The following is a 13,608-nucleotide window of genomic DNA, read 5'->3' as shown; positions in this document are numbered from 1 at the left end:
TAAATAGACTCAAGGATAAGAATCATATGATCTCTCAATAGATGCAGAAAAAGCATTTAAAAAATACAGCATCCCTTTATGTTCAAAACACTAGAAAAACCAGGGATAACAGGTACATATCTCAACATCGTAAAGGCTATCTACACTAAGTCCCAGGCCAACATCACTATAAATGGAGAAAAATTGAAGGTATTCCCTCTAAAAACTGGAACAAGACAGTGATTCCCTCTTTAAACACTTCTATTTAACATAATTCTTGAAACACAGGCCAGGACAATTAGACAGTTGAAAGAAATTAAGGGACATGTATAGGAAAAGAAGAATGTAAATTTGCACTATTTACTGACAATATGATTCTTATAGCTACAAGACCCAAAAAGCTCCCCCACAAAACTTCTAGAACCAGTAAATGAATTCAGCAAAGTAGCAGGTTATAAAATCAACACCCATATATCAAAAGCATTTTTGTATATCAGTGACAAATCCTCAGAAAGGGAAACAAAGAAAACTACCCCATTTTCAACAGCCTCAAAAAAAAAAAAAAAAAACCTTGGGAATCAACAAAAGAGGTGAAATATCTATACAATGAAAATTACGGAACCCTAAAGAAAGAAATCAAAGAAGACATTAGAACACAGAAAGATCTACCTTGCTCTTGGATAGGCAGAATTAATATTATCAAAATGACCATACTTCCAAAAGCACTATACAGATTTAATGCAATTCTTTTAACAACTCACACATCAAAATCCCAATGGCATTCCACATAGAAATAGAAAAAGCAATCATGAAATTCATCTGGAAAAATATGAGACTCAGAATAGCTAAATCAATCCTTAGCAAGAAGAGTAAAGCAAATGGCATCATTATACCAGACCTTAAACTATACTACAGAGGAATAGTAACAAAAACAGCATGGTATTGGCACCAAAAACAGACTGTTAAACCAACGGTACAGAATAGAGGACACAGAGAATAACCCACAAAATTACCATTATCTTATATTAGACAAAGGTGCCAAAAACATGCATTGGAGAAAAGATAGCCTCTTCAGCAAATGGTGCTGGAAAAACTGAAAATACATATGCAACAAAATGAAATTAAACCCCTATCTCTCATCATTCACAAAACTCAAAGTGGATCAAGGACCTTAGAATTAAACCAGAGGCTCTCTGTCTAATAGAAGAAAAAGTAGGCCCTAATCTTCATCATGTGGGATTAGGCCCCAACTTCCTTAATAAGATACTTATAGCACAAGAATTAAAACCAAGAATCAATAAATGGGATGAACTCAAACTAAAAAGTTTCTTCTCAGCAAAAGAAACAATCTGTGAGGTGAATAGAGAGCCTACATCTTGGGAGCAAATCTTTAATAACTCACACATCAGATTGAGCACTAATCTCTAGGGTATATAAAGCACTCAAAAAGGTAAACACCAAAAAACCAAATAATCCAGTCAATAAATGGGCCAAGGACATGAACAGACACTTCTCAGAAGAGGATAATCAATCAACAAATATATGAAAAAATGTTCATAATCTCTAGCAATTAGAGAAATGCAAATCAAAACTACTCTAAGATACCATTTCACTCCAGTGGATGGCAGCTATTATGAAGACAAACAATAATAAGCATTGGCGAGGATGTGGGGAAAAAGGCACACGCATACATTGCTGGTGGAACTGCAAATTGGTGCAGCCAATATGCAAAGCAGTATGAAGATTCCTGGGAAAACTTGGAATGGAATCACCATTTGACCCAGCTATCCCTCTCCTCAGTCTATACCCAAAGGACTCAAAAATTGCATACTACAGGGACACAGCCACATCAATGTTTATAGCAGCACAATCCACAATAGCTAAACTGTGGAGCCAACCTAGATGCCCTTCAGTAGATGAATGGATTAAAAAAATGTGGCATATATATACACAATGGAATATTACTCAGCAAGAAAAGATAATAAAATCATAGCATTTGCAGGTAAATGGATGCAGTTGGAGAAGATGTTTCTAAGTGAAGTTAGCCAATCCCCCCCCAAAACAAATGGCGAATGTGTTCTCTGATATAAAGTGACTGACTCATAGTAGGGTAGGGAGAGGGAGCATGGGAGGAATAGACAAACTCTAGATAGGGCAAAGGGGTGGGAGGGGAAGGGAGGGGGCAGGGGGTTAGCAAAGTTGGTGGAATGTGATGGACATTATTATCCAAAGTACATGTATGAAGACATGAATTGGTGTGAACATACTTTATATAGAGATATGAAAAATTGTGTTTTATATGTATAATAAGAATTGTGATGCATTCCATTGTCATGTTTAAAAAATAAAAGCAATAAAAAAGAACAACAGTTATCCTAAAAGGCCTGTAAGAGTGAATGACCTCTCCCAGCTGTTAAAGACCTTCCAGGATTCAGAGAATGGTCAAGACCTCATTAAATCATTGTAGGGCACTAAATTCCCCATCCAGTTTCAGTTGTTTTACTGTAAGCACTGATTCTCTAGGGAAAACACTAGAAACTTCACACTGGGCATCAGCCTGTTCCTCAAGGACAATTAGCCTGTCCAGATGTACTTCTGATTGTCCAGTTACCAAATTTGCTGTCTATTCCTGGCCATTTCAACAGAAACAGCACTTGCTAAAAAGTGATAACCATGCTTCATCTGCTGTGGATATGACTAGTTAGGCTAATTCTCATTTTTGTTCTGCTTAGAAGAAGTAAGGAGTAACTTCATGGAGGTGCTCAGAAATATCATGGCATCCTTGGAGAAAGAGAAGTGCTGTCTCTTGTGAAATCTTGCAAAAAGGTTGCAAAAGTAAATTATGTTGTCAAATGATCACCCATATTAAAAAAAAATCAAAATTAGCAATATAAAGTAGGCTAAAGACAAAGATCTGCTCCTGACAGCCTTGCTAGTTGTACTCACAATACAAGTACATTTTTCCGTGTATCAATGTCACAAGATTAGAACTCTGCTTCTCAATCTAGGACACTGAAGGTACAAAATTCACTGAAGGTAAAAGAAAAAGAAATTATAATAGTAGGGGGGAAAACAGCAGTCAACACTTTTTTTTTTTTTTTTTTTTTTTTGGTGCTGGGGATTGAACCCAGGGCCTTGAGCATGCAAGGCACATACTCTACCAAATGAGCTATATCCCCAGCCCAGCAGTCAACACTTTTATGATCATTATCCTTCCAGACTTTCTTCTGGATGTTTCTTTATCAAATAGCTACTTGATTATTCTGTCTTTAGGAATAAGAACAATACTATATTGGGACCCTATGTGAGAAAAATTCAGTATCTGATCCTGCTACCAGCTTCTCTTCAAAGTCTGGATGTCCTGACCTGATGATAATATATAGATCAACACTTCAGTTTGTTAGGAACATCATATATGCTATGAACTGAACTGTGAACACCCAAATTTGCATGCAAAAGTTCTGACACTCAATGTTATGTTATTTGGAGACAGAGCCTTTGGGAGGGATTAGGCTTAGATGAGGTCATGAGAGTGGAGTTCTTAAAATGGGATTAGTGTCTTTATAAAACCAGAATTTATTCTGTCTTTATCCACCATGTGAGGAAGAAGCAGCCTTCTACAAGCCAGGAATAGGGCCATCACAGTGAATGTTGTCTTGTCTTGGAATTTCCAGCCTTCAGAACTGTGAGAAAGAAATGTCTGTTTAAGTCACCCAGTCTGTGATATTTTGTTTTGATGGCCCAAGCAATAAAAAAAGACAATGTTGAATGAAGCTTGATTCTGTTTCTTAATTGTTTATTAAGGGACAGACTGGGGAAAGAGAATTGGGAAGAAGGAATAAACAAAAAACAAATCCTGACGAATCTGAAGTTACTGCTTTAAGGGTTTTAAAGGAGGGGGCAATCCGGCACTGAGAGTGCTGTGTTTTTCAGAATCTGCCTCATCAGTGCAATTTGAGAACTGCAGCCGTGAGCTGAATATGATCCTCTTAGACTTTGGGATCTGTCTTTCTGAATCTGAATTTTAAAAAAAAACTAATATTCTTATTAAGTGAATGTATGCTTATTTCAAACATCCAGACAACACTGGTTCCATATCTTGATATGCAATCCCCTTACAACAATCATCTCATCCCAGAAACAACCTTTGATGGAGATTCTATTTCTATGCAATGAGATGAACACAAGGAGCTGACAACTTTTAAAGATTATCGTCTGGATCTACATCATTCCTATGAGACAAACATAAGGCATAAAACTTTAAGTTTCTATTAGTGTTCTCAACTTTACAGGATAAGGAGGACATAATAAGAATTCAGCCCAAATTTCAGAGTGACTTCTCAGAATATAAATTTGATTGAACTCAGAATGCTCAGATTCCTTATGCAGTTCTGATATTTCCAAACACCTGAACATAGAGTCTGTTCCAAGGGGTCCACTAATCTGTCCTTGCTTTCAGGCTCCTCAGCTCCACTGTGAGCCAAATGCTGTCTGTGTTGAGATCCTGAGGGTCCTCCTGTACTATAAATTCTTTTCCTCTAAAGGCATCCAGATCTGTTGCACTTTGGTGCTGGCAACTGACCTGAACAGCAGTCTCTCACATGTTCAGGATCCAAAGACAGAAAATGATCTACAGTAATATACAGGGCATATGTGGTCTATCACTAACTACTGGTTTCTAGATGTGTTGAGAATTTTCATTTTGATAGCTGGGCATGGTGATTCATGCCTGTGATTCCAGCAACTCAGGAAGCTGAGACAGAAGGATTGAAAGTTTGAGGCCAGCCTCAGCAACTTGGGGTTGGGAGGCAAGACCTTCAGCAACTTAGTGAGACCCTGTCTCAAAATAAAAAAAATAAAAGTAAAAAAGGTCTGGGGATGAAGCTCTGTAGTAAAGTGCTCTGGGTTCAACCCCCAGATATCAGAAAAAAAAAAAGAACTTTCATTTTGGTTCACCAATGATACTCTGAGTAATTTTGCATTATTGATTTTGCTTCAATGTGTCTTCATGATAGTGGATTGTACAGTACTCTCAATACAGTAAGCCTACCCAAGGATGATAAAGATTCTTGTCCTGATCATGAACACTATAACTCTTTGAGGTTGATGACAGGAAGGAAAATGAGAAAATGATCAGAAAAGAGACAGGAGAGTTCCTGATATCTGGTGACAGATATCTTAAGACTCCTGATATCTTAAGACTCCTGGAAAGTCTGAGATAGGCTTTGCATTTTCTGTAGCCACGAGCTTCTACTGATCCCAACAAAAGTTTCTAAATTAAAGGTCTTACAAATATTACGAATGTTATAGAGACCTCTGATGTGGGTAGTTTTTGTTCTGCCTCCTCTGATTTTCTTCAGTAGAGATTTTAGTAGAGATTTTCTGAGTTTCTTTGGTAGAGTTCTATTGGGCAGTAACTATTGTAGTTACAAGGAGATCTCACACAGCTTTCAGGTAAAAGTCAGTGTCCTAGAATTTGTAGTGAGTTGATGGAGTCACTGTTCAAGCTGTTTAGGGAACCCAGGCCATATAGTCTTAACTGTATGTTTCAGTTATAGAATTACCATTTAGTTCATACTGATCTAGAGGACTTGGAAACTTAGGATGCTTTTATAAGATGGAGAAGAATGTGGAAGTAGGGGTCAGGTTGAGAGCATCAGATAATTGTGCATGGTCACAATTCCTAGCACAGATCATGGTACTTCTATGACTAGCCCATCTTTTGTTTTTTTTATGTGTGTGTGTAAAAAATTTTTTTTATCATGTTTCACTGCAGTTATTGACAGATTTGAGGTAAAACTATTGAGTCTCTTAACAGTCTTGCTTTCATATGGACCTAGCACAATATGAAAAAATGGTATGATTTCAAGAGACAGATATTAGTTGCAGAGATATAAAGATTCTTATGTACACTACTTTCTTTTTTTGGGGGGGTTATTGCTTTTATTTTTAAATACATAACAGCAGAATGCATCACAATTCTTATTACACATATAAAACACAATTTTTCATATCTCTGTATATAAAGTATGTTCACACCAATTCATGTCTTCATACATGTACTTTGTTTTTTTTTTTGAGTGAGAGATGAGAGAGAGAGAGAGAGAGAGAGAGAGAGAGAGAACTTTTTAAATATTTATTTATTTATTTTTAGTTCTCAGCGGACACAACATCTTTGTTGGGATGTGGTGCTGAGGATCGAACCCGGGTCGCACGCATGCCAGGCGAGCGTGCTACCGCTTGAGCCACATCCCCAGCCCCCATACATGTACTTTGGATAATGATGTCCATCATATTCCACTATCTGCTGAGGCTGGCCTCAAACTTTCAATCCTCCTGTTTCACCATCTTTGCTAACCCCCACCCCCTCCCTTCCCCTCCCACCCCTCTGCCCTATCTAGAGTTTGTCTATTCCTCCCATGCTCCCTCTCCCTACCCAACTATGAGTCAGTCACTTTATATTAGAGAAAACATTCGCCATTTGTTTTGGGGGGGATTGGCTAACTTCACTTAGAATTATCTTCTCCAACTGCATCCATTTACCTGCAAATGCCATGATTTTATTATCTTTTATTGCTGAGTAATATTCCATTGTGTATATATATGCCACATTTTTTTAACCCATTCATCTATGAAGGGCATCTAGGTTGACTCCACAGTTTAGCTATTGTGGATTGTGCTGCTATAAACATTGATGTGGCTGTGTCCCTGTAGTATGCTATTTTTAAGTCCTTTGGGTATAGACTGAGAAGAGGGATAGCTGGGTCAAATGGTGGTTCCATTCCATGTTTTCCCAGGAATCTTCATTCTGCTTTGCATATTGGCTGCACCAATTTGCAGTATGACTGGCCCATCTTTGTGGCACGTGGGAAGTAGTACGATGACCTGACAGGTAAGAAAAACTACTTATTTTAAGACATTCTTTTATATGTAGTGAACATAGTGATCTGTTAGTGAAGCAGCTCAGGAGATGGGATACTTGTGACTTAGATTTTCTACTGAATGGTCCTTTTACTATTCCCTGGTCATCTGCATTTTCAAGTCTGAAAATTCACTGAATCTTCTCAGGCTACAGGAACAACTGTATATTTTATAACTTTGGGCAAGTTACTTTCTAGATCCAATTTTTATTATCTGATAACTGGAGATAATAAAATGAACCTCTTAGGTGCATTAAGAAGACTAATTAAAAAGAAACTATATTTGTAAACACCTATAAAACATCTGATACATAGATAATCTATGTTGACATTCATATTGCTATTTTAAATTTCTTTTTTTAGTTGTAGATGGACAGAATACCTTTATTTATTTATTTTTATGTGGTGCTGAGGATTGAACCCAGTGCCTCATACATGCAAGGCAAGTGCTCTGCCACTGACCCACAATCCCGGCCCTCATACTACTATTAAAATATTATTAGTATAGCTAGGCGTGGTGGCACAAGCCTGTAATCCTAGTGGCTTGAGAGGTTGAGGCAGGAGGATTTTAAGTTCAAAGCCTGTTTCAGCAATGGCGAGGCACTAAGCAACTCAGTGAGACCCTGTCTCTAAATAAAATGCAAAATAGGGCTGGGGAGGTGGCTCAGTGGTTGATTGTCCCTGAGTTCAATCCCTAGTACCTTCCAATATTATCAGTATAGACACAAAAAGATACATTGTTTCTCTAATGAAATATATTATGGAGACATACAATTTTAATTAGCTATTGTGGAAATTTAAATTATTTAACCCAAATGAACACAGAAACAAAATTATTCTCTGTAGAAGATACTTTTAACTCACCTTAGTTGCTTCATTGATGATTTGGAACCTGGTGCTGTATTTTTCTGTTGTGACTGAGTCTAATAATGCCCGATAGGTAGAATTCTTGGAGAGCTGTTTTTGACGCCTATCAATATGAAGTATAAAGATGTGTGAGGACTATTTGTGATTGGCAGCATCCAATAGAGTATATTAACATGTAAAAGTCATTAAAAATGCATTATGAAGCTGAGAGTAGTAGCAGACACCTGTAGTTCCAGCAACTCAGGAGGTGGAAGGATCATGAATTCAAGGTCAGCCTGGGCAATTTAGTGAGATTCTCGGCAGATTAGTGAAACCCTGCCTCAAAAGGAAAAATAGAAAGAACTTGGGATGTAGTGCAGTGGGGTAAAGCGACCATGGGTTCAATCTTTAGTACCAAAAAAAAAAAAAATTCACTGTGTTATTAAGTGAACAGGGCAGAGGTAGTACTAGTACTCTCATAAAGTATTAAGGGTACTACATAATATTTGAGTACTAATAAAATTATTACTAATAAGAATATTAATGTAATTTTTCAATATAACATCCTTAATTTGCTTAAGGATTGCAATTTGTCTCCTTTATTGAGCAAGTGGGGTAATTTTCAAAGGTGACATTTATGAGTTTGTTCATGTCCTACTCTCTTTTCATGAAATAAATCCTTTAGTTGCAACTGAATAGATTCTAGTAGAAATTCATCTAACGGTTTAACAAGATGACCAGGCATATCCTATGAATTACTGTGAAGTGGATTTTTGCACATGTAGAATCTAGAGTGTATCCTGAGACTAGAGAGTATCAGTAGACAAACCTTCCTATAATTGAATTCCTATAATTGTCAACACTGCTCATGGGAAGAATACATAGTTGAAGTAAGCTACAATGTAATATGAATTCTATAAAACAACACCTAGTGATGAGCTGGCTACAACAATTCCTATAAGATGTTCAATGGTAAATAGGAAAATAAATACAAGGGTTTATAGTATTATAGGAGATCATTTAATGTTTCCATTGTGTGTGTTGCTAGTCAGCTAAAGACTTTAACCCCTGTTGGAATGGAGATAATTACAGAAGCTGATGTAAAATATGCTCAGGTATCAATATGTATTCCTATGGTAATTACGTGGTAGGTTCAGAAAATAAATCCTAAGTAATCAATAGATATATAGCTCACATGATTCGTATATAACCAAAGGCTTCTTTTTTTTCCCCTGAATAATAAGTAATAATATGTGAAATAATTCCAAATCCAGGTAAAAAAGAGTATATACTTCTGGGTGTCCAAAGAATTGGAATAAATGTTCATAGAGGACTGGGTCTCCTCCTCCAGCTGGGTCAGAGAAAGTTATATTGAGGTTTTAGTTAGTGAGAAGCTCACGAATTTCTGCTTCTAGTACTGGGAGGGAACTAAATAATATTACTGCTGTAATTAGCAGTAATCCGACAAATAATGGTGTTTGCTATCAATGTAGACTTCCCTCTAAGATACCTGTTCTGAATTAAAATCGTATACTTAGCAGCATAATTCACAATAGCTAAATTATAGGATTAACCTAGATGATCTTCAGTAGATGAATGGATAGGGAAACTTTGGTATATATACACAATGGGACATTACTCAGCCTTAGAGAAGAGTGAAATTATGGCATTTGCCAGTAAACGGTTGGAGTTGGAGTTGTCATGCTAAGCAAAATAAGCCAATCCCACAAAACCAAAGGCTGAATGTTTTCTTCGATATGAGGATGCAGATACATAATGGCGATTAGGGGCGTGGGATCATGGGAGGAATGGAGGAACTTTAGATGGGGCAAAGGGGAGGGAAGGGAAGGGAGGGTGCAAAGGGGTAAAAATGATGGTGGAATGAATTAAGACATTCCACCATCATTTAAGATCATGTAAGACATGAATGGTGTGAAAATACTTTGTGTAAAACCAGTGTAAATTGAAAAATTGTGCTCTATATTTGTAATATGAAATGAATTGCATTCTGCCATCATGTATAACAAATCAAATAAATTTTTAAAAAATGGTATACTTTCCTGGGTTGGGAATGTAGCTCAGAGCTTGCCATTAAAAGTCCTTGTGTAGCATGCATGAGGCCCTATATTTATCCCTACAAAGACAGACAAACAGATACACACACACACACAAATTTTCCTTCCTCTATAGAGTGAATAAATTAGAAAGTTAAATTATATAAAACACTTTTTTATTATTTGTTTCAGGATCACATAAAAGTAGATAGCAAAAAACAAAGATTTTAAAGACATCTTTTTGAGGCTCTGGGGAAACAAATGATCTCATAGAATAGTGATGGGAGTATAAAATAGTACAATCTTGGTAGAGAAAATCTGGTAGTAGTTACCACATTTCAAATGCATTTACACTTTAAACCAATAATCCCATTCCTAAAAATCCATCCTTTAGATATCTTTCAGTGCTATTATAGCAAAACACTGAAAACAACCCAAGGATCTAGCAAGAGGAGACAAATGAAATAGTGTATCTAACCATGGAATACTATGCAACTACAAAAACGGAGGAAATTCTCCAAGTACTCAAGTCAAGGTTCTTTAGAATAAACTATAAAGCAGAAAAAAAATATATATAGAACAGTATATGCAGAGATTAATTTGGTCTAAGAAAATGGGTGAGGGGCTGGAGTGATGGCTTAGTGGTAGAGCGCTTGCCTAGCATGTGTGAGGCACTGGGTTTGATTCTCAGCACTGCATATAAGTAATTAAAAATAAAGGTTCATTGACAACTAGAAAAAAAAGAAGGTGATGTAAGAATATGTACCTTTACAAAAAGAACTACTGGAATAAATAAGAAATTAATAAAACTAGTCACTGACAGAGACAAGGTGAGGCATAGGGTGGAAGCAGACAGCAGTGGGAATAACGCTTTTCAATGTGTATCTTTTTATATTACTTTTGAACTACATGAAAGTGTTATCGATTCAGACATGAAATTTTAAAATTAGTTTAAAAATTTAAATAGTGGTAAGTATATAGAGGTAAAAGTCTGAAGAATTATTTTTTTAATTTATTTTTTAGTTGTAGTTGGACACAATACCCTCATTTTACTTTTATTTATTTATTTATATGTGGTGCTGAGGATCAAACCCAGGGCCTTGCACATGCTAGGCAAGTGCTCTACTGCTGAGCCACAACCCCAGCCCTTGAAGAATTCTTTAATCATTACATTTCCTAATTGATCCTTTCCTTAGAAAGCCTATCGATTCTCAAAAGTTAATAGCATTAATTTTAAAATGTTGTCAGAATTTTTAATTAAAAATTTTTTTTTTGTGGTACTGGGGATGGAACCCAGGCCCCTCTGCATATTATGCAAGTATTTTACCACTGAGCTGCACCTCCAGCCCTTTAATTAATTAATTAATTTTTTTGAGACAGGGTCTCACAAAGTTGCCCAGGCTGGCCTAGAACCTCTTGCTTCAGCCTCCCAGGTAGCTAGGATTATAGGTGTGTTCCTCTACATCTGGCCAGAAATGTTTTGATCAAGGTAATATATTTACTTTCCTTACCTGTAGAAAGCAATCTTGCTGCAGTCTCTGAAAACATTTTTATCCACAGCTTCTTCTTCAACACTAAATGAAAAGACATTTTAAGAAATGTATTTTACATAGTGTTTGTGAATCCAATTTTTGTACCTTCTCTAACTATAGTATGAAGATGCAAAATAAACCTTTGGAGTCTATTGTGCAATGCAAAATTGTTTCACAACAACTTCATGTAATACAATCGCATAAGTGTTGCAGAACTAATATCCTTCTGTAAAATATCCAAATTGAACAACAAAATATCAAGTTCTGGGATTATTCTGAAAGCAAAGGAAAAATGGCACTGTCACTTATGAGGAAGGGTTCTTTTAAAATTATGACTACAACAGTAAAATCTGAAAGAGCAAAGAACAAAACAAAACCCTCCAAGACAAATGAAAATTAAACAAAACAAAACAAAAGAACCCAAACACACACAAAAATAAACTGGCCGGACACAGTGGTGCATGCCTATAATCTCAGAGGCTGGGGAGGCTAAGGCAGGAGGATCATGAGTTCAAAGCCAGCCTCAGCAATTTAGTGAGGTGCTAAGCAATTCAGTGAAACCCTCTCTCTAATAAAATACAAAATAGGGCTAGGGATGTGGCTCCACTTAACCACTGTTAAGTGGTCTGGAGTTCAATCCCTGGTACCCAAAAACAAAAATTAAAAAAAAAATCAACAACAAAAACACCTACTCACCTATTTAATCAACAAAATATTTTCAGAATATATTTAAATTTTTTTTTGTTTTAGTTGTTGATAGACCTTTATTTATTTATATGTGGTGCTGAGAATCGAACCCAGTGCCTCACAAATGCCAGGCAAGTGTGCTACTGCTGAGCCCCAGCCCCAGTTCACCAAAATATATTCTTACTGGGTGTTGGGCTCTGGACAAGATAGGAAGGACAATGTCCATACTTTCTGTAAAAGCCTAACTGGGAATCACAATATAACCTGACAAATGCTCTGAGAGGTATTGCAAAGTGCTAAAATTAGAAACAATCACAGAAAGAAAATCTTTTGCTTTTTAAGATGATGATGATGATGACAATCCAGAAGTAAATGTTCTTTTTCTAAAATATCTTTATTTATTTGTTTATTTTTTTATATGATGCTGAGGATGCCACCAAGTGCCTCATGCATGTGAGGCAAGCACTCAACCACTGTTATAACCCCAGCCCCAGAAGTAAATGTTCTTTAAAACTAAATTTCCAGAAGAAACATTTCTGGAATAAAACATGAACAAGATATACAGTGCTATTTGAGTATGGGTATTTAATTTAGCCTTCATCTGATTAAAACAACTATAAAAACAAAACATTAGTTTTCATGCAGAGTGTGGCTGTATACTCTGTAGTCAGTTTGTCCATGATTTTTTTTGGACACCAACTTCAAAAAATGAAAACATATATACCCTTAGTCCTTAAATATACACTTAGTTCTACTAAAAAATTCTCTTTATCATGAAGTAATTAAATCTTTCATTAAACTCAGCTTTTGTCACTGCTTCACATTTGAAGTAGCAGCTCTGGAATGACATAGAAGGAGGGTATAAACTTAACTTGGAAAGCAACATGCTTAAAATTCATATGTTAAGAGTTATGTTGGCAACTTTTCCAGTATTAACCATCCTGTATTCAACCATCCTGAAAATATATTGAGGCTATTTACATTAGCCAATTCCCTCAAAATTGAGTAAAAATGATAAAGCACACAACCTAATATTCAAATAAGAAATGCATATATATATATATATATATATATATATATTTTTTTTTTTTTTTTTCAGTAAAAACTTCAAAACCAGAAGGCTGTTTTCAGTCCTCCCTGGGGTCAGTGCCTGCAAGAGCACTTGGTCTTTACCTGATTTCCTCTTCCCCAGCTGCCTCCATAACTTCTCTGTCAATCCAACTGGCTCTCAGCTCTCAGGCCACGGCCTAGGGCGATCTTTATAAAAAGCCAAGGAGTCGTCTTTCTAAAATTATGACCAGCACTTCACCATCGTCAAGTTTCTGGTAAATGGTGTCTCCCCCAGATTCTCAAGGAATGACAAATATTGGCTCTTGCTCCTTGGATTTTTCAAACGCAACTAGCGTTTCTACAGGTATTATCGTGGCAAAATTTTCCTGATTATGGGTGAATGATGAGGACCGTGCTTTCATTAGAAACCGAAACTGTTTGCAGTGGAGAAGGCGTGTATACAATGACTCCTAGAGGATAAAAAACAAGATCGTGAGAACCAGGAAGCACCGAGACGGCCTCCAGATTGGAGCAAAGCTG

General features: G+C 36.5%; 1 protein-coding gene across 3 annotated transcripts in view; it reads right to left on the bottom strand.

The window, feature by feature from the left end:
* The window catches only part of Ganc (glucosidase alpha, neutral C), a 78,114-nt gene that overhangs the window by 63,756 nt on the left and 750 nt on the right, over positions 1–13,608 (bottom strand). For all 3 annotated transcript variants that reach the window (XM_026392794.2, XM_026392803.2, XM_026392787.2), the window contains exons 2-4: positions 13,192–13,538; positions 11,311–11,373; positions 7,764–7,869 (exon numbers count right to left, since the gene is read on the bottom strand). In XM_026392794.2, coding sequence (XP_026248579.1) covers positions 7,764–7,869; positions 11,311–11,373; positions 13,192–13,220 — 198 coding nt within the window. In that variant the 5' untranslated portion in view covers positions 13,221–13,538. The remainder of the gene's footprint in view (positions 1–7,763; positions 7,870–11,310; positions 11,374–13,191; positions 13,539–13,608) is intronic.

This window comes from Urocitellus parryii, chromosome 6, assembly GCF_045843805.1.
Source record: "Urocitellus parryii isolate mUroPar1 chromosome 6, mUroPar1.hap1, whole genome shotgun sequence".
NCBI lineage: Eukaryota > Metazoa > Chordata > Mammalia > Rodentia > Sciuridae > Urocitellus > Urocitellus parryii.
The sequence above is the reverse complement of the archived record's forward strand: the minus strand, read 5'-3'. Positions and strand labels throughout refer to the sequence as shown.